The following is a 20,501-nucleotide window of genomic DNA, read 5'->3' as shown; positions in this document are numbered from 1 at the left end:
CGTTAATTACCCCCCTGGTTATATTCTGCTGAGCATGCATGCTGGCTATCAGTTTCAGATGTTGATGATAGCCTCCCCTCCTCATCAGGTCAGATGCATTCTTTGAACATGAGGACACACTTGGCAACAGATTACTCCAAGAAGGGGATGAGATGTGTGTGATTCAAACACTGACGTGTGAATGATGCCCGCGATCTCCACATTGTTCAGACACAGGGAGTAGTATAGAAAGGATCGCGACATGAACACACACTCACGTGTGCGCACGCAGACACACACACAGACACACACCGTAACCCTCTCTCAGGTAGTCATTGTTGAGTCCGACCCTGAGACACAGCCATTTGAACACTTGTAACTGGATCCGGATTAGGAGGCCTGCACTATATTTGGTGGTGTCTTTAGTTTACACACATTTATGCTGGGTACTACGAGAGGAGCTAATTTTAGATCCTACAGTGATGCACTTTCTCAAGCTGTGCCTCCAATACTGAGTGCAGGGCTCTAGTCCAAACACTGCCCCCCTACCCAGCCCAACACTGCCCCCTTACCCAGCCCAGCACTGTCTCCTTACCCAGCCCAACACAACACTGCCCCCTTACCCAGCCCAACACTGCCCCCTTACCCAGCCCAACATAACACTGCCCCCTTACCCAGCCTAACACAACACTGCCCCCTTACCCAGCCCAACACTGCCCCCTTACTCAGCACAGCACAACACTGCCCCCTTACCCAACCTAACACAACACTGCCCCCTTACCCAGCCCAACACTGCCCCCTTACCCAGCCCAACACTGCCCCCTTACTCAGCCCAGCACAACACTGCCACCCCAACCCACGCCAACGCTGCCCACCTAGTCTAGCCCACCACTGCCCCGCTAACTACCAACCCCCCTAACTAACCTTACAACACTGCCCCTTTAAGAAAGTCCAACACTGTCCCACTAACCCAAAACTACATTGTTATTTTAACGCAGTCCAACCCTGCCCCTTTTAACCCCGTTCAACACTGTCCCTTTAACTTGGGACAACACCCCCCCCCTTTAACCCAGTCCAAACACTTTTCAAAACAGAATAGTCAAAGCTTTGCGGTTTTGAATGCAACTCCTTCCAGCCCCTGCAGGCAGAGGGCAGTACCCTACTTTAAATCTGAAAGAGATCAAAGGAATTGGAAAGAGCTCTGAAATACAATTAAACATCAAGTGGAGACCATTTGGGTTAGCGACTTGGACTGGAATAGGTGTCGGTACTCATGTTGGGTGCCGGTACTGTTTATATTTAGGTGCAGGAGCTCAACAATATGTTTGAGCTAATATTCTATAAGAGGAACAGGAGCTCAAGCAGTAGAACATTTTAGGCGCCAGTAATGATTTCCTGCCCAAGTCAAGCACTGGATAGTGAAGTTGAGGCCTTAAAGATGTTGAATGCCCAAGTTGCCTATCTATTTTGTATTTATGCACACTTAAAATAAGCTGGAGCTATTTAAATGGTGGGTATTTATAGTTTAGAGCACCCCAATATTAAAGACATAGAGGATTAGGATCACATCATATGTATGGCTATCAATGTAGGCCACCATTGTTCTTCAGGGTACAAAACTACTTTTATAACTATTATATACCCTAATATCCAAGTGAAATTATTATAGTTAACAATTTATGAAAAGTTACAGTTACATTCAATTGTTCTAATGAAGGCAGTGCCACTACCGGGGCAAATGCTTGATTGAATGACTCATTAACGGCGGGACTTTTCTTAGGGACTTGCCACCACGCACTTGTTGCAGGAATAGTCCCGCGAGAGGGCTGCCGTGGGTACATTGACGGATGACCCTGCTGCTCCCAGTCCCAGCTGTCAGCTGCGCTCGTGCACCGTTTCTGACTTTCCCCACTCTGTCCCCGGTACCATGGCGTCCATGGAGGAGGACGGCTCGGTTGAGGAGAAGGATAACAACAACAAGAAGAGAACGAAAAGTGCAATCGCTGTCGCATGGCTTACATTTTACAACATCGCCATGACGGCCGGGTATGTGGATTATTCTACCCTATAGCTGTTTATAAAGTAGCCACTCCCTGAACACTTCGCTATGCACCAGAGCGCTGTGAGCAAGCGTGTGTTGCTGTGAGCAAGCGTGTGTTGCTGTTTATAGGTCCGTGGTGTCTCTGACACTGCAAGTGTCCCATTCAGTTGCAGTCAGCAAAATAAAAGTAAGGGACTTGATATGAAAAGGGTCCAAGAAGTCACATTGATTATTTGAGAATTGTCTATCTTTTAAAACATTTTTAAATAACGGCGGTGGAAGTGCGGCCCCAGGCGCGATTTCAACCTGTCCAAATACGGTCGATGTCAGCGTCATTACCCAGCCTTACCTCCACAGTCGCAGTGATAAGTATAGCCGGAACGCTGACACTGGAGCTCCGATCTCGGAGAATGAAATGCGCGATTGGCATATTTTTATAACAGCAATTTGTGGCGCTTCAAACCGCGCTGGCGCGACTACGCAATTATTTTACTCAAGTGTTCTTAGTAATTTTAGTGAACTCACTAAACGAACTTACTTTATTGGTTGCTAAGTGTTCAATCATTTATTAATCTGTTGATGGTCTCTTACATTAATTTGCATTGGTCTGAGCCACTTTAACGAGGAGTGCGTCTTTTTGGAGATATGCATACAATGCGCATTTTAAGGATATCTTGGATCCACTTCCACTCAGTGATCTCCACTACCACTCAATGTAGTTTATTGTCTGTTCTACACATAATGGGTATTTTGGAATTACATGAAGGTGTGAAAACTAGGTTCAGTTGTCTAGACTTTTGTTCCCAATGACCAAGAGGTGGTTGGTTATAAGCCCCTGTACCTGATCACCCTCATACAGAGGAAACAGATACCAGACTTTTGATTCAAACATCCAAAGAGCTGTTCAAATATTGACTCAACCAGCTTCTCTCAACCAGCTTCATGAGGAATGCTTTTCCAAGTATTGAAGGAGTTCCCACAAATGCTGAGCACTTGTTGGCTGCTTTTCCTTGACTCATCCCAAACCATCTCAATTGGTTTGAGGTCGAGGGATTCTGAAGGCCAGGTCATCTGATGCAGCACTCCATCACTCTCCTTGGTAAAATAGCCCTTACACCGCCTGGAGGTGTGTTTTGGGTCATTGTCCTGTTGAAAAACAAATGAATGTCCCACTAAGCGCAAACCAGATGGGATGGCGTATTGCTGCAGAATGCTGTGGTAGCCATGCTGGTGAAGTGTGCCTTGAATTTTAAATAAATCACAACAGTGTCACCAGCAAAGCATCACCACACCATCACACCTTCTCCTCCATGCTTCACGGTGTGAAGCACACGAGGAGATCATCTGTTCACCTACTGTGCGGCTCACAAAGAAATGTCAGTCAAAACCAAAAATCAAAGGACAGATTTCCACCGGTCTAATGTCCATTGCTCGTGTTTCTTGGCCCAAGCAAGTCTCTTCTTCTTATTGGTGTCCTTTAGTAGTGGTTTCTTTGCAGCAATTTGACCATGAAGGTCTGATTCACACAGTCTCCTCTGAACAGTTGATGTTGAGATGTGTGTGTTACTTGAACTCTGTGAAGCATTTATTTGGGCTGCAATCTGAGGTGCAGTTAACTCTAATGAACTTTTCCTCTGCAGCAGAGGTATCTCTGGGTCTTCCTTTCCTGTGGCGGTCCTCATGCCAGTTTCATCATAGCGCTAGATGGTTTTTGCATCTACAATTGAAGAAACTTTCAATGTTCTATAAATGTTCCTTATTGACTGACCTTCAAGTCTTAAAGTAATGATGGACTGTTGTTTAATTTTGCTTATTTAAGCTGTTTTTGCCATAATATGGACTTGGTCTTTTACCAAATAGGGCTATCTTCTGTATACCACACCTACCTTGTCACAACACAACTGATTGGCTCAAACGCATTAAGAAGAAAATACATTCCAGAAATGAACTTTTAACAAGGCACACCTGTTCATTGAAATGCATTCCAGGTGTCTACCTCATGAAGATGGTTGAGAGATTTCCAAGAGTGTGCAAAGCTGTCATCAAGACAAAGGGTGTCTACTTTGAAGAATCTCAAATATAAAATATATTTTGATTTGTTTTGGTTCCTACATGATTCCAGGGTGTGTGATTTCACAGTTTTGATGTCTTCACTATTATTCTAAAATGTAGAAAAAATCAAGAAAAACCCTAGAATGAGTAGGTGTGTCCAAACTTATGACTGGTACTGTATCTCATGGGCACTTATATGATGTCTGTGTAATGTCCAGGGCCTAATCCTGCTATGAGCCCATTTAGCCATGAATACTGAATCAAGGGACCAAGTGTGATCTAATGGGGATTTTAAAATGTGACTGTAAAATACTAGTTCTCAATTTAGTGGAATATGGTTGAGGAAACTATGCAACTTTGGCCTGCCTCATTACTAATACTGTACGTAAAAACATTTTTTAAAGTTACATGTTTTAGAGAAAAAGAGAACAGCTGAATGCCAACACCCACAAAGACACCTTCACAGACACACCTTCACAGAGATCCGTAACACTGCTGACCTAGTAGACGTGTAAATATAAAGACAACACAGACCATTTCCCCCAGGTCATGCGTAGATTAAAAAGCAAATGGTGAATACCAGGAGCGGTGTTTATCAAGCTTCTCAGGGTAAAGGAGTGCCGATTTAGGTTCAGTTTTGCCTTTTTAGATCACATTGAATACGATTACATGGACAGGGAGGACCTGATCCTAGATCAGCACTCCTACTCTGAGACTCTTGACCCATACGGCCCCCGATCTTCTGTGTAAGTTCTGTACAAGAACTCTCACACCTTTCTGTTGTTTAACCTGATCTTTACCTTTGACTAAAGCCACAGAGAATTAGCTTTAAATGGTCCTCAAAATGGATCTGCAGTTAAATAGTAAAACATGTAGTATTGATTTTAATTCAAACATTAAGGTCACAAGGCCCAATTAGGCATATTACTGTGATAGCAAAAACGTACATGTTTTTTGTTGTATCCTGTGTGTAATGGACCAATAAAGATTGTATTGTGTTAGTGCTCTACAAATGGTGTCTGCACATGATGGTTCAGGGATTTGCTTGATTTAAACAAATGAATCTTTAGTTCCTCCTGAATGTAGTTTTTGCAGTAGCAGGGTTGCTGCTAGTTCAGAGAGATGACAAGCTGACAAGCTTTCCCCAGAATTCTGTGTTTACATTCTGCCTGGCATATAGCTGTGCTGTAGTGACTGATGTATAGCCAGATTAGTGTGTGCAGTACCAGGCTAGAGACAATGATCTCCTCTGTAGAAAGGACTTGGTGCTCCCTGTTTCACCAACTGACACTGTCTGTGTGTCCCAAATAGCACCCCTTTTCCCTACACAGTACACTACTTTTGACTAGAGCCCTGGTCAAAAGTAGTGCACTATGTGAGGAATAGGGAGCCATTTGGGACTTATCGTGGCTGATGAGGAGGCATACAAGTTTAAAGTAATGATGGACAGTTATTCAGATGTTATAAATATTTGATCTTCTTTTCCAGGTGGCTGGTTTTGGCTATGGCAATGATGCGCTTTTACCTCCAGAAGGCCACACACAAGGGTCTGTACAAAAGTATAGCAAGGACACTCAAGTTCTTCCAGACAGTTGCGTTAGTTGAGGTGAGTTTCTGGGATATTGGCATAGTTCTCTATACAGCCGTATTCAAACAAAGTATTCAACGAAGACAGTTGGGGAAAATAGACAAATGTTGAAATTACTGGTAAGACCCCTCTGTGTGCTTTAAATACTTTGATGCGGAGAAGAAGTGAGGAGAGGCGATTCACTGACTCTGATTTGTTATCTTCTTTCAGGTGGGGCACTGTGCAATCGGTACGTATTGTCTTGATTAACGACCATGTAATGTGACGGCCTCCCAAGTGGCGCAGCGGTCTAAGGCACTGCATCACAGTGCTTGAGGCGTCACCACAGACTTGGGTTCGATCCCAGGCTGTGTCACAGCCGGCCGTGACTGGGAGACCCATGAGACGACGCACAATTGGCCCAGCGTCATCCGGGTTAGGGGAGGGTTTGGCCGGCTGGGATTTTCTTGTCCCATCACGCTCTAGCGACTCCTTGTGGCGGACCGGGCGCCTGCAAGCTGACCTCAGTCGCCATATGGACAGTGTTTCCTCTGACACATTGGTGCGGCTGGCTTCCGGGTTAAGCGAGCAATGTGTCAAGAAGCAGTGCGGCTTGGCAGAGTTGTGTTTCGGAGGACACATGGCTCTCGACCTTCGCCTCTCCCGAGTCCATAGGGGAGTTGCAGCGATGGGACAAGACCACTAATGTAACCACTAATTGGATATCACGAAATTGGGGAGAAAAATGGGTAAAAGTACAAAAAAACAATCAAACATATCATGTGAATATCTCCTAGCTCTGACAGCAATGTTTATTTCCCCGGTTCGGACCCTGTAGGAATCGTGAGGACCTCTGTAATTGTGACCGGGGTTCAAGTGTGTTCACGAATCTTCATGGTGTGGTTCATCACCAACAGCATCAAACAGGTGACTATCATGATTTATCACCAAAGAGGTGTTTTGTAACCCTGGTTACCATCTACATTAAGATGCCTTGGAGTGGGTGAGGTTAAGTTGCCCCTAGACACTGATCTTGGATCAGTTTAGCATTTTCCCCACCAATGGTTAAGTTTAGGATTGGGGGACGGGAAGCTGATCCTAGATCTGTACGTAGGGAAAACTTCTCCCCGGAGCGCAACTGTAGTAATATCCTACTCTACAACATGGACCCCATTAACTGTTAACTATCTTCTCTGCCTTTGTTTGGTTCCTATCCATGTCGACTTTTTGGAAGATCCAGAACGAAGAAAGTGTAATCCTCTTCCTGGTCGTTTGGACGTTGACAGAGATTACCAGATATTCATTCTATACATTCAATCTGCTCAACCACCTGCCATACTTCATCAAATGGGCCAGGTGGAGATGGGGATGGGAGGGCCGGGTTTGGGTAGCTCTGGTTCTGTGCGTTTACATGCGGCTTGCTGATGCAGAGCCTTCTCAGCGTCAGAAAGCTGCACGTAAACGCCCTGGACAAGAGCTAGGCTTTGCGTCGCTGTTACAGTTCTGCGCATGTCGGTTTGGTTTGATTGGCGTTTCCCCTGGCATGCTTCCCAGTATTAGCCTATAGCCATGCATAAGGTATCTCTTGGCTCATAGCCAGGCAGCATGTGATCAGAATGAGTGTGTTGTGTTTATTGATTAGCCCGTTCAATATGGATGTTGGCTGACCTAACTGCTAACACTTAGTACTCTGGCATTATCACTTTGATTTATGGGCTAGGACAGTTGTTGGTAACCAATGGATTACATGCTAGGCGATCAGGCATTGATAAGCATACGGATCAGAGTCTGGAGAAAAGGTGGTGACACCATCAGTGCAGGGATTGGGATTTATTCTCGGGCCATATGTATGAAGCATCTCAGAGTAGGATTGATGAATAAGAACAACAATGAATAAGAATACATAGACAGGGGACGTGATCCTAGATCAGCATTCATACTCTGAGATAATAAGGTTTCTCTTCATATTCAGCTCTGAGTCAAGCTGTTATTGTCTTTCCAGATGTGGATGACGTAAGGATGGTGTCATCTTTTCTCTCATACTTTCAACATTCCTTCACGCCTCAGTTTCAGACTCACAGCTTGTGTGGGCCATAGCACCACTGATTTTGAGTCTTTCATACACTGCACCAGACTTGGGTTCAAATACTATTTTAAATAATTGCAAATACTTTATCTGTGCTTGATTAAGCTTCCCTGACTTCCAATGGAATAGTCCCAAAGCTGCAAACCCCACCTATCTGGCACGTGAAGCAAGCTTAAGCAAACGCCACAAGCATTTGAACGCTTTCAAATGGTATTTGAACCCAGGTCTGCAATTCACAGTCTCAGACATACACAACAACTGTAACACATGGCATTAGCTGATGGTGACAGGGGGTTAGGTGTCGGTGTTACCCCCCCCCAGTCCAACAGCTAAGCAGTACTGTAGTAAAAAGACCTATTTCTTATGTGTATATCATCAGACACAACGCTCATCATTATACACAAACACTCTATTTACCACCGCTGTCAGCAGACCGGTGACATAACGTGGGACTATCAAGAACACTCGTGAAGTGTAACTGTGAGTACCTAGAGTCCTGGGATCCTATGGCTAAGAGCTTGCTGCTTTCCGTTCAAAACCTGAATGTCTATAAATCAGATTAGCGACCGACCTCATTTTTTTTTTTGCATGGCTGTGCGGTGGCTATGAGTTTGGGTGACAGTGAGTGACAATCTTGTTCCTGTAACCACAGTACTGTACATTCAATATGTTTGTTTACATGTACGACAAATCTCTTGGGTTTTGCGGGCTTTGTTTTGCTGGTCTTGATTGGTCAGTGTTACCCCTGTTCTCCTCCACTCTCCTCCACCCCCATTCCCAGTCCCCCTCTGAGTGATCTCAAGGGTTCCTTTAAGCAGGAAGGGGAGGGGTGCAGCCAGGTCCCCGGAGTGGGAGGGAAGAGGGGCTCATGTTCAGCTGCTCCTGTTTTTAAGACCATCTGTTTCGGGAATGGAATGCTCGGCCAACATTACACTCACATCCGACGAAATGCTCCCCCGAGCCGCCGCCACGTTCTTGAGTAAATGAGGGATTCTTACGCACCAACATCACCACATATATAGATCCCTCTCCTTTCATAACCGACTCGTTTTAATCCCCCATACATTTTAGTTCACTTTTGAAATGGAATACAGTAGTGTAATTATCGGTATATTAATCCTTCCTTTCTGGGTTGTTTATTAACCAATATTAAACACTGTGGCACGGTTTCCTGGACACTGATTAAGCCTAGTTCTGGACTGAAAACCAAGCTCAATGGAGAATCTCCATTGAAAGTGCTTTTTAGTCCAGGGCTAGGCATAACCTTTGTCCAGGAAATGGCCCCCTGTACATTTTGAATAATGATGTGCAGAAATCCAGCAATGTTAAAACACTTAGAAAATTGTTAATTAAGCTGATCATTTGGGGGCATTCAGACCTGTTGGTGTTCAAAGAGCTAAATCCTTTTTTAAGTGACAACTGTATTTTTGAAAAATTCCAATCTGGTTTTAATGCCCAGCACAGAGACAGCCTTAGTTAGAGTGATACATTATCTTAGAGCCAACACAGATGCCAAACAGCTCTCTCTCCCTGTACTCTTAGATTTAAGTGCTGCAGTCAACACTGTTGACCATGATTTCCTTCTGGACAGACTGGAGAGTTGGGTTGGCCTCTCCGGTACAGTTCTAAATTGGTTTAGGATCTATTTAACCGGTCGAGAGTTGTTGTTTTTTGTCACCCTTGGTGAACATAACTCAGAGAAAATACATATCACATGTGGCGTTCCACAAGTTTCAATTTTGGGTCTGGTACTGATCAACTTATGTGTGTTACCCCTTGGCAGCATTATCAGAAAGCACAGTAGCTGCTATGCAGACGATACACAACTTTACATCTCTATGTCATCAGAGGATTTTAGCTCCTTGAATAAATTATTAAAACTGTATTAGTATGTAATTACTTGGATGGCTCACAACTTCCTCTGGCTAAATCAAGACAAGACCCAAGGTACTTATTGTTGCAGCCAAAGCACAGAGAGTGAATCTAGCCGCACATTTTAATTCACAGGCAATAAATAAAACACCAGGTTAAAAAAAACCTAAGTGTTATTTTAAATTCTTAACTCAACTTCCGAATCACACATTAGGAATGTGACCAAAATAGTTTTTTATCACCTGAGGAACATTGCCACGGTGGGGGCGTTTCTCTCTCAGGCTGAAACAGAGAGACTTATCCATGCTTTTATTAAAAGGTTTGACTTCTGTAATGCTCTCCTATCTGGTCTACCCAAGAAAGCCATATGTCAACTGCAAAACATACAGAATGCTACAGCACAGGTACTGACCAAGACCAGTCAGAGAGCACACATTACACCGGGTTTAAGGTCTCTTCACTAGTTTTTGAATTTGTTTTAAGATTATTCTATTGGTTTTTAAATCAATCCACGATTGTGCACCCCAATACATGTCAGATGCTTTTAAGTTATGTACCCAGTAGGTCCCTCAGTAACTCTGGTTACTGGCCAATTAACTACCCCTAAAGCCTAGGACCAAGAGGCATGGAGAGGCAGCCTTTAGTTATAATGCCCCCGTCCTCTGGAATAGCCTGCCAGAGAACCTGAGGGGGACCGAAAATGTGGGCATGTTTAGAAGAGATGTTAAAACATCTTTTTAGCTTTGCTTTTCCTCAGGGTGCTTTTTAGTTGTTCAGTTTGTTTCAATTCTTTTGTTTTTTTATCTTATGTTTGTTGTGTGGTACATTTTCAGCTTTTATTTTCATTGTTTTTTATTTTTTTTATTTTTTTTCTGTAAAGCACATTGCGTTGCATTCCATGTCTGAAATGTGCTGTATAAATAAAGCTTGATTTAATTCGTTATACACTACCTTTCAAAAGTTTGGGGTCACTTCGAAATGTCCTTGTTTTTTTTCCATTAAAATAACCAAAAATGTATCTAAAATACAAAGTAGACATGGTTAATGTTGTAAATGACTATTGTAGCTGGAAACAGCAGATTTTTTATGGAATATCTACATAGGTGTACAGAGGCCCATAATCAGCAACCATGTGTTCCAATGGCACGTTGTGTTAGCTACTCCAAGTTTATCATTTTAAAGGCTAATGATCATTAGAAAACCCTTTTGCAATTATGTTAGCACAGCTTAAAACTGTTGTCCTGATTTAAGAAGCAATACAACTGGCCTTCTTCAAACTAGTTGAATATCTCGAGCATCAGCATTTGCGGGTTCGATTACAGGCTCAAAATGGCCAGAAACAAAGAACTTTCTTCTGAAACTTGTCTGTATATTCTTGTTCTGAGAAATGAAGGCTATTCCATGCGAGAAATTGCCAAGAAACTGATGATCTCATACAACACTGTGTACCACTCCCTTCACAGAACAGCGCAAACTGTCTCTAACCAGAATAGAAAGAGGGGTGGGAGGCCCTGGTGCACAACTGAGTAAGAGGACAAGTACATTAGTGTCTAGTTTGAGAAACAGATGCCTCACAAGTCCTCAACTGGCAACTTCATTAAATAGTACCCGCAAAACACCAGTCTCAACGTCAACAGTGAAGAGGCGAATATGGGATGTTGGCCTTCTAGGCAGAGTTCCTCTGTCCAGTGTCTGTGTTCTTTTGCCCATCTTATTGGCCAATCTGAGATATGGCTTTTTCTTTGCAACTCTGCCTAAAAGGCCAGCATCCCGGAGTCGCCTCTTCACTGTTGACGTTGAGACTTGTGTTTTGCGGGTACTATTTAATGAAGCTGCCAGTTGAGGACTAGTGAGGCATCTGTTTCTCAAACTAGACACTCTAATGTACTTGTCCTCTTGAACAGATGTGCACCGGGGCCTCCCCACTCTTCTTTCTATTCTGGTTAGGGCCAGTTTGCACTGTTCTGTGAAGGAAGTAGTACACGGTGTTGTACGAGATCTTCAGTTTCTTGGCAATTTCTCGCATGGAATAGCCTTCATTTCTCAGAACAAGAATATATACTAAAAACATGTCAGCCGTCACTATGGTAATCAGCCATTTAGTGGCCTAATTCATTGGCAAATGCTACAAGACACTATCAAGATGGCATACATTTTTCCCCTTCATTTTGCAGGGTATGCATTCCAACGTAGTGTGAAGTTTAGTTTTTTTGTCGTTCTTTACTGCACGGCCCTTAAGCTGAAATGTGTGTGTGTGTGTGTATGTGTGCGCGTGTGCATGCCTCTGTGTGTTTGTGTTACTGATGACTATCCTCTCTCCCTGTCAGATACAATATGTTTATCATCATGTACCCTCTCGGAGTGGCCGGAGAACTCCTGACTATTTACGCTGCTCTGCCGTTTGTTCGCAAAACCGGAATGTTGTCCATGAGGCTCCCCAACAAGTACAACATCTCCTTCGACTACTACTACTTCCTCATCATTGTCATGCTCTCCTACATCCCATGTAAGCAGCTGCGTACAGCGTGTTTGTATGTTCAGCCTATAGGTGGGCATTAGTTACTCATGGGTGTTGATTGTCTCTTGTTTTGACCAGCAGAATTGTTCAGGAGTTCAGTAGATTGTGATGGCTGTTGTTCATTTGGGTTGTTTGGGTTACGTTTGTGGTGGCTGTTGTTAATTTGGGTTGTTTGTGGTGGCTGCTTTGGGGTACTTTGGGGATGGTTTGGGTTGTTTTGGATAATTAGTAGGACCCAGTGTTTGATGGTTAAGTCCCTTTTGAAGGCGTTTTGTTCAAATATTGATCTGGACTGGATAACTGTTTAGATTGGTGGGTAAAATCTCTGTCTCTCTCCTAGTGTTCCCACAGCTCTTTTTCCACATGCTCCGTCAGAGGAGAAAGGTGCTTCTTGGGGAGATCATAGTGGAGAAGGATGAGTAGAGCCGCCTCACAGTCCAGCACCTGGCGTTCGTTTTGGAACAACGAGCCCAAGTTCTCCACACTGCAACGCAAGCGACCGGGAGAGTCAGACCACTACCGACATAACGGGATTAACCAAGTAATAATCGCAGAAACAGGATTTTGTCATTCACCGCAATAACCCAACTGGATTAAATCCAAGATAAATCATTACCCAACAGGAATAACCTTCATCAGAATCATCCACAACAGACATCAGTCAACCAGAAGAATCATTACAGAACAGGAGTAGTCAGCGGAATAGTCATTAATGTGGAAAAAGGAATAAGTACAATCTATAGCTTGAATAATCATCATCATCGCAAAACTGGAACACTGTCCCAGTGCAGGTAGCTAGATTCCCAGAGAGAGAGAGCACTGAATCCACTATCCAGCATGGCCACATCATGCTGTCCTAAACCTCTGCAACCTGATAGCATACTGCACCTATTACCTGCTCTCAACTGCAACAGTACAATATTGGAAGGCGCTTGCTGTGCATTGGGTCAACCACACAGCAGATACATACTGAACCCACCATCAGTGCAACACACAGGGAGTTCGAGGGAACCAGGGACGGGTGATATGTATGAAAGGAGGGATGAGGCTCCTGAGCTGGGTTTTTTTTTCTTTTAAATTGGAAATAAATTTTTTTAAGCATTTTTAAACGTTTTCCACCACAGTGATTTTATACATAAATAGCATGTTGCAACAATGACTAGACAGAAGCTCAAAAAAAGAGAAAGTTCTGCATAGACGTATTATACCTCGACAATAAATATGCTGCTTCCTCGGAGTATGTGTGTTGTACTTTATTTGTAAACAATGAAATGTGAAACGCCACCGTTAGTAGGTTATTTTATGCACAGATCGGATCACTTGAATAATTACTTAATTTATTCACACATCACATGGTTGGCAATTCTATGGTTTTTAACAGTAAAACACTTGAATGTTATTAGTGCTTTAGGTGTAGCTTAGACTAAACAAATATTTTGGTTGTTGCTTTGCTCAGCTCTAATGTTCTCTCCATGTTGTTTTCATGTTTACCAAGAGCTCAGTCAAATGTATTTACAAGTGTACATCTTAAAATAAGGTTGAATCTTTGCAGAAAAGCGCTCTCTTTTGAAAGTTCAAGCCAACATAGGAGACACGCAGAGAAGATACGAGATAATACATTTATATCTGAGCACTCACAGTCTTCAGTTAGTCACTGTTTTGTTCTTTTATGTTTTAAAAATCTGTGTTCGGGATCCATTGTCCTTGTTGGTAATGGACTGGTAGTTAGCGTTAGATTCCCTCTGCTAAAAGGTGCTACTGTGTCAGGTCGTTTCAATCTTCTGTGCAGCTGAAGGATAGATTGGGATTGGGGTCATCTAATTGTATGCACTGTGATACCTAGCCCTGTGCTACAGTGTGCTGAATGAATCAACATCATGCTATGAATCAGGGCTAGACAAGAAAGAAAGAAAGAAACAATAAAATTCAATGTCAAAAATCTCTGGACTCTTATTGTTTGTCCAGTCACAAATGTACGTGTGAAGAGACAGTATCATGGATCCGAGGATGGAATCAACTTCTTGGCACCATAAAGGCAAATGAGGCCTCTGGTAAGAGCTCCAGTAAAACAGACGTGCTGCGTTCCAGGCCGACTGCATTGCACTGCCAGAACTCACAACACCTGGATAGGTGTTCAGCAGCCACATCATAACCACATCATGTGATATAGCAATCTGATGGCTGACTGCTCAGTCGATGATGTGGCATTGGTTGATGTAAACGCAGCGCCTGCAATGTAGTCATCCTGGAACATGACCAGTAGGGTTGTGATGGTCATGGAAGTTTGGATGCTGTAATGGCCAGCCAAATGACCACGGTCTCCGTTATAACCATTAGAATAGCGACAACATTTTTATTACATTGTTTTACATTGTTTCCTCCCCTTCGTTACTACTGATCACATGTGCTGCCATATAAATAGAATGACTAGAACGGGTGTCCTAAATCAAGTCAATGATGGCATAACGGGTGGACTGGCGGCCATTGTGAGTGTGCAAAGCAGGAAGTAGAAGCAGGATGTGCTGTGATTTGTTGATTCAAACTCAACTGACGTTACAAAAAAGACATTCCATTGCATGAGCCACATCAGTTAACATCATTTGAATGAACATTATAAATTACCATGACAATAATTGCATCACAATACCAGGCAGCCATTGCGCGTTTACCCGTGAGTTCATCAGTCAAATTGCCAGGGTTAAAGGTTCCAAGGCCGTTCTATTCTTCCTATTTCTATGTGTGCTGCTGCTGCATTTTTTTTTGGGGGGGGGGGGGGGGTCACTCACAACCATTGGTTGATGTAATGCAACGTTTGCAATGTAGTCAGCCTGGAACGTGACCACAGACTATTGCTACTTTGTGGAAAGTTCACACTCATACAACAATACAGGCACCATAAGCCAAAATACAGTACCGTCAAGAAACACTAACATGTACACTTGTGCAATCTTGACTTACAACCAAGCAGACCTTCTGACTGTTGTGTGTAAATACATCATTTATTCAAATGCATGTGTATAATAACATAGTTTTATATATATATATATATATATATAGTTAGACAGTTCTTGAGGTTTGAGAAAGGACGGGTGTTCCTCAAGGATAGCATATCAGCGACATTTCTTAGCTTTTTTTTTTTGCGCATCATTTTGCACCTTACATCATTGTGGAACTAGACTTTAAACCGTGAAAAGGGCACTGTGGTGATTCCCATTGGCACTGCTGAAATAATGATCTACATTGAGAAGAACTGCAATATGAAAATATACATTCAGATAATCGGATATAAATGGACTAAAGTCGTACAAAAAAAACAGCATTAAAAACAATGAGACCAATCTATGAGTCAATTACTTGGGTCATTATTTTTAAAAACAATATGGATCCTCTCAACTCTTGATTGTCATGTTGTTGGAATGCAAATGCTGGAAGTAATGGTCTGGAATCACTTTGGAGGATAGCTGAATCTGGCCACTAGAGGGGGAAAGCTCAGTGAATGCAGCCTTAGTCCCGATTCAGGCATGTGCAGTTTGTCCCTCGTCTCTCTCCATACAGCATATCCATGCAAAAGTGTGTCAGAGGGCTAGTTACACTTGTGGGTGGAACATAATGCTGCTCACCACACCGCCTCTGACTCAACTGTGCTTCTTTTTCTTCTTCCCCAGAGGGTGCTATAACCCTGGAGTTTTTGCTGTAGAAAATGATATTACTGATAGATTATACACATCTTTTTTAATGCAAACAATATAACTATGACTTAGACAGAAGAATCCGATGCGGATAGAAAACTTCAGAGACAGACAAAGCAGACACACAAAGAGACAGACAGACGGATACTCACAGCTCTCCATGGCTTTCTCACAGATGTAGCTGATGAGATCTTCACAGAAGAAATCATTCCACAGTCCCTCGTGGATGAGGCCTGCGCAGTCCTCTCCTCTCTCATGCCCGTGGCTCCAGTTGTCTGGCTGGCCTGGCTTCCACTTCCTACAATCACACAGCAGAGGGCACTCACACACTGAATTCCTTCCAACTATAGAAACGAATTCAGTGAGGACTGAAATCTAACTTCAGACACCTTCCCTTCAGTCACACATTAATGTCAATGTGAGGTCTCACAAGGGATCAGTCTTGTCACTGAGGTATTATACTCACGTGAAGGCAGGTTCGGTTCCATCCAGCCAGTGCCAAACATTCTCCTTCTCCCTATCTGTCAGACCCATCCAGAAGTAGCCCTTTCCAGAGGTCTGCTTCTGCAGCCATTTCTGGGGGGGGGGGGGGGGGGGAAGAAAACATGATGTCAGTAATGTCACTCATTTTATGACTATTCAAACAGATGCGCATTGTATTACAAAAGGCTTATAAGAAGGACTGTCACCTGTTCAGCGATATCGTTAATGATCACCATTGACGCAGTCTGGGCATCACAGCTTTTCTTTGCATCGTCAAAGTTGTGCAGCTCCCTGGAGAAGTGGTAGCATTTGTCTCTGAAGCCAACCCACTCATGAGGACAACCTGAAGTTAATTTGGTTATATTGTCAAACTATCACCAATTAACTCATGTCCTGTCAACTCATAGATGGTGTTGACATAGTGATACAGAGATATTAATGGTGTATAAAGAGTATTATGAGTGAGTCTTACCTGGGGCCAACACTGTAGGGGCGGGGGAGTCACTCTTCATAGAGACAGAGGCCAAAGGCACTGCTGCTACTGCTGCAGGTCGGGCAGGATGTCCTGGTAGTCCAGGTGGCCCTGGGGCCCCCACAGGCCCCATCACTCCCCTGGGTCCCTGTACCCCAGCCGGCCCCACCTGTCCTAGGTCTCCCGGCGGGCCCTGGGGCCCCTGAAGACCGGGCTGTCCATCTCTCCCAAGGAGCCCAGCCGTTCCTGGCTCACCCTTCGCACCTGGAGGTCCTGCCCTGCCGCCTGACCCTCGGGAGCCCTTTGAACCTGGGTTGCCCCGTGAGCCTTGTTGACCTCTGGAACCTGTTAGTCCCAGTGGTCCTGGAGATCCCTTCTCTCCACGGAGCCCCTGCACCCCAGGCCCACCTTTATCCCCTTTTTCCCCCTTCTGACCGGCCTGACCTGCCACTCCCTGGGGTCCTTTGTCTCCCCGCGGGCCTCTGGGACCAGGTGGACCTGAAACAAGAAACATTATGTTTTCTTTTGAAACGTGTCTGTTCAACTGTTTACAACACACTTCTACGTGAACAAAATAAAAATCTAGAATTTAGTGTGTGCCCTCACCCTGGAGAATGGTGAAGTTGGTGATTAGCTGTGAGTGCTTGCTGTCCACCAGTTTCATCTCCTCCATGACTATGGAGAGGCTGGTGACCTCTTTGTCGAGGCGGGCCGCCAGGTCGTCCTGCTGCAACCTTAGTGTGGTGGTGTCCGACCTCACGTCCAAAACCGTGGAGTTCAGGTCAGCCAGGTAGTCGGAGTGGCGTCCTACCGTTTCAGCGCAGGTGCGCAGCTCGTTGAGGTTGAGATTGATGGCGCCCAGGAGTTGGGTTGTAAAGCTGATGTTGCCCGTGACACGGTCGATGCTCCCCTCCGACTCGTCCAGGCGTATCTCCAGCTGGTCGAACTTGGAAGAGGTGAGGTTGTCATGGTCCCTCTGCTGGTCCATGATCTCCCTGAGGGTCTGGTCGTGGTTCTCCGCCAGGCTGGAGGTGTTCTGCAGCTGTCCGGACAGCGAGGCCAGCTGAGAACCCACGTCCTCCAGAATGTCGTTGTTGGCTTTGGCCAGGACAGAGGCGTTGGAGGCCAGCACCTGGAGGTTCTGCACCTTCTCCCGCAGCCAATCAGCGTCCGACTTAGTCTGCCTGGCCGTCTGCTCTATGCTCTGGAAGTCATTGCGGATCTTCTGGATTGCCTGGCTGGTGTCGTCCACTGACCTCTGCAAAGCCAAGATCAGGCCCCTTTGTTGGGCCTGGGTGAGGTTGAGATTCCCGATGCTGAACAGGGCCTGGCCCTGCTGCCGAACCTGCTCCTGGAGCTCCGTCTGCAGCCGAGCCGTGTCGTCCTGAAGACCCTCCATGGTGCCGCCGTAGGCCCGCAAGGTGCCATTGACGGACCTCAGCGTGGCTGTGTTGGCATCCAGCAGACCCTGGAAGGAGCCCTGGCTGCCTTGCATGTCCTGGCCAGCATCCTGCAGACGACCCAGGGCTGCCCGGTTACTACTGCTCCTTTCAGCCACCTCGGACAGCTGCCTCTGCAGAGCCCAGATGTTATTCTTAAAGGCCTGGATTTCTGTGGTGGTGTTCTCCGACTTCTCGCCAGTCTGGTCATCTGGGAACATGGGATGAAATTGACTTGGACTTTGTAACTGAGAGTTGGATGAAGTTACACTTCTCTCAATGATGAATGTTTCTAAAAAACAGCTATTCTGATTCATTTGATATATTCAAGATAATGCATAGACCCATAGTACAAGGGATACTGTATGGTCAACTGGCTAGCGTATATACTCCATACTGCTGTGACCATGTGGTAGGTAGGGGTGAAACTCACCTAGCTTTTTCAAGTCTGTTTCCACAGCAATGATCTTCCCCTCATAGCTCTCGATACCTTCGGACACATTGTCAACCTTTTGCACCACTGCAAAACAAACAAAACAAAACAACACAGCACAACACAGAAAAGATCAGGGTTAGGTCTTCAGCACAGTGGTTGGCTCCATACAATATTAACAGTCTGAGAAGGATGGGCAGAATAGCCTGAAACTATACAAAAGGGATCAGACAGGGTACTTATGAAAACTCACTCAGACACAATATGTAAGATATCATATAAGATGTATATGTATCTGGTGGGTATGCAATAATGGTTGCCTCAGCTCACAAGCTCTAAGATTAGGAAATGGTCATGTAATACACAATAATGTCTCAATGACTTGGTGCGTCCATGAAGACTGTGCATGAGACACTGAAGACACTGGAAGGTGAGTGCAGAGGGGTGGGTGGTCAAAGGGAGTAGGATCTGGAGATGATCAAAGTGGGACAGAGACAGGGGGACCCTGGGGGACAGGAAGCAACCCAAGTGGGGGTCCTCAGTAAACAGGGGGTTCAAAGTGTACCCTAAGGAAACAGACGCTGTGTCAGGCAGGGTCTTTACGCCCCCACAGGCGACAGGACCCTTCATTTCCTATGGAATGTGTCTGGGAATCATCCCACCACCACCACCACCACAGGCTATGGAGGCATCTCTAACCATCTAATTGGAGACCACAGGGGTTCAAACCAGTGGTGAAAACTGCACACCATGCTATTTCTGTCATTTCTATCCTCCACAGGTAAAGACCAACCAAATCATCAAGCTCAAAGACCCCACCAAGCTCAACCTGTAATGGGTATAATCATCTATTTTATTCTAGGGCCAAATCATCGTAAAGACACAGGATGAGAAGATTTAGCATCACCTCATTCCCTCCCTCTGACTGAGAGCACGGGAGGACATGGATAGATAGATCCCACTGTTATGACTGGGTGTATCTCCCTGGTCATGCTGTATGTGCTTATGATCTTCGTAGCTTTCAATGTGTAAGGAGTACTTTACATCTACCGTATGCCAGTCTCAGACAGTGAGGGGTGAGGAAGCTTTCCAGCAGAGTCCCGGCTGTTTTTCATGTTATTTTGGCATTAATAAGTATCGCATATCAGTTTGCAAACAATGTAAAAAAAATATTATAATAATCTTTGAGTTAATAAAGCCGCAAACAAACACGATCTCTGTTTTTGCTTTCTTGAGTAAAGCATCTCCAAATGGAGGCGTTTCAGCCTAGCTCAGTGCATTCTGTGGTGGTGGGGCAGCCAGAGGAAAATACGGAGCTTAGGGGTTGGTAATGTTCTTTAGTTGTGCCGTAATTGGCTCAGTGTTCTGTCACTCATGGGGACTGCAAAATGTATGGGTAGAGCTCGAACATTCAAGCCCCCTGGGTGCTGCCATAGATTTACATTAGAAGTGCCCATCCATGAAGGCTCAAGGCCATTGGCCACAGATAAAATTATATCAAATCACGTTATATCTACCGTAGCTTTGATTGGACTGATCATGTCAACATCATACTTTCAAAATCTTAGCTAGCAAGCTAGACAAGCAGTCGTCTTCATGCATGAAGTCAACCATCTACTGGCAAATCCTTTTCAATCATTGTCATATGAAGAGAAATGATAGATAAAACGTATCGGTGCTCATCGGCCATTGGACATAAACATCACACAACAAGTTGTAAATCGCTAATTAAAAAATGAGTGCTAAGGCGACACTGCAGCCACGGGTTCGATCGCAGGCCGTGTTACAGCCGGCTGTGACCGGGAGACCCATGAGGCGACGCACATTTGGCCCAGCGTCATCTGGATTAGGGAAGGGTTTGGCCGGCCGA

General features: G+C 44.7%; 2 protein-coding genes across 4 annotated transcripts in view; one reads left to right on the top strand and one right to left on the bottom strand.

Annotated features, from left to right (window-relative positions):
- Positions 1-1,787: 1,787 nt before the first annotated feature.
- LOC109908783 (very-long-chain (3R)-3-hydroxyacyl-CoA dehydratase 1) lies at positions 1,788-14,054 on the top strand. Of its 3 annotated transcripts, none has more exons than XM_020507476.2 (7): positions 1,788-2,025; positions 5,561-5,678; positions 5,871-5,889; positions 6,478-6,566; positions 6,874-6,995; positions 11,925-12,103; positions 12,456-14,054. In XM_020507476.2, the coding sequence occupies exons 1-7, from the start codon at positions 1,907-1,909 to the stop codon at positions 12,536-12,538; spliced, it is 729 nt and encodes a 242-aa protein (XP_020363065.1). In that variant the 5' UTR covers positions 1,788-1,906; the 3' UTR covers positions 12,539-14,054. The 3 variants fall into 3 exon arrangements, with proteins under 3 accessions (XP_020363065.1, XP_031652092.1, XP_020363066.1); XM_020507477.2 differs by having other exon boundaries at positions 1,827-2,025; positions 6,880-6,995; XM_031796232.1 differs by lacking the exon at positions 6,874-6,995.
- Positions 14,055-14,868: 814 nt separating this feature from the next.
- The window catches only part of LOC109908782 (collectin-12), a 46,661-nt gene continuing 41,028 nt past the window's right edge, over positions 14,869-20,501 (bottom strand). The window contains exons 4-10 of the mRNA XM_020507475.2: positions 18,632-18,718; positions 17,366-18,409; positions 16,760-17,257; positions 16,494-16,630; positions 16,271-16,380; positions 15,957-16,102; positions 14,869-15,806 (exon numbers count right to left, since the gene is read on the bottom strand). Of these exons, the coding sequence (XP_020363064.1) occupies positions 15,787-15,806; positions 15,957-16,102; positions 16,271-16,380; positions 16,494-16,630; positions 16,760-17,257; positions 17,366-18,409; positions 18,632-18,718 (2,042 nt within the window). The 3' untranslated portion in view covers positions 14,869-15,786. The remainder of the gene's footprint in view (positions 15,807-15,956; positions 16,103-16,270; positions 16,381-16,493; positions 16,631-16,759; positions 17,258-17,365; positions 18,410-18,631; positions 18,719-20,501) is intronic.

This window comes from Oncorhynchus kisutch, linkage group LG18 (genome assembly GCF_002021735.2).
Source record: "Oncorhynchus kisutch isolate 150728-3 linkage group LG18, Okis_V2, whole genome shotgun sequence".
Taxonomy (NCBI): Eukaryota; Metazoa; Chordata; class Actinopteri; order Salmoniformes; family Salmonidae; genus Oncorhynchus; species Oncorhynchus kisutch.
The sequence above is the reverse complement of the archived record's forward strand: the minus strand, read 5'-3'. Positions and strand labels throughout refer to the sequence as shown.

Coding starts and splice junctions, on each gene's coding strand:
- LOC109908783 (XM_020507476.2), top strand. CDS start 1,907: ATGGCGTCCATGGAGGAGGACGGCTCGGTTGAGGAGAAGGATAACAAC. Junction 2,026..5,560: donor AACATCGCCATGACGGCCGG/GTATGTGGATTA, acceptor CTTCTTTTCCAG/GTGGCTGGTTTTGGCTATGG. Junction 12,104..12,455: donor CATGCTCTCCTACATCCCAT/GTAAGCAGCTGC, acceptor TCTCTCTCCTAG/TGTTCCCACAGCTCTTTTTC.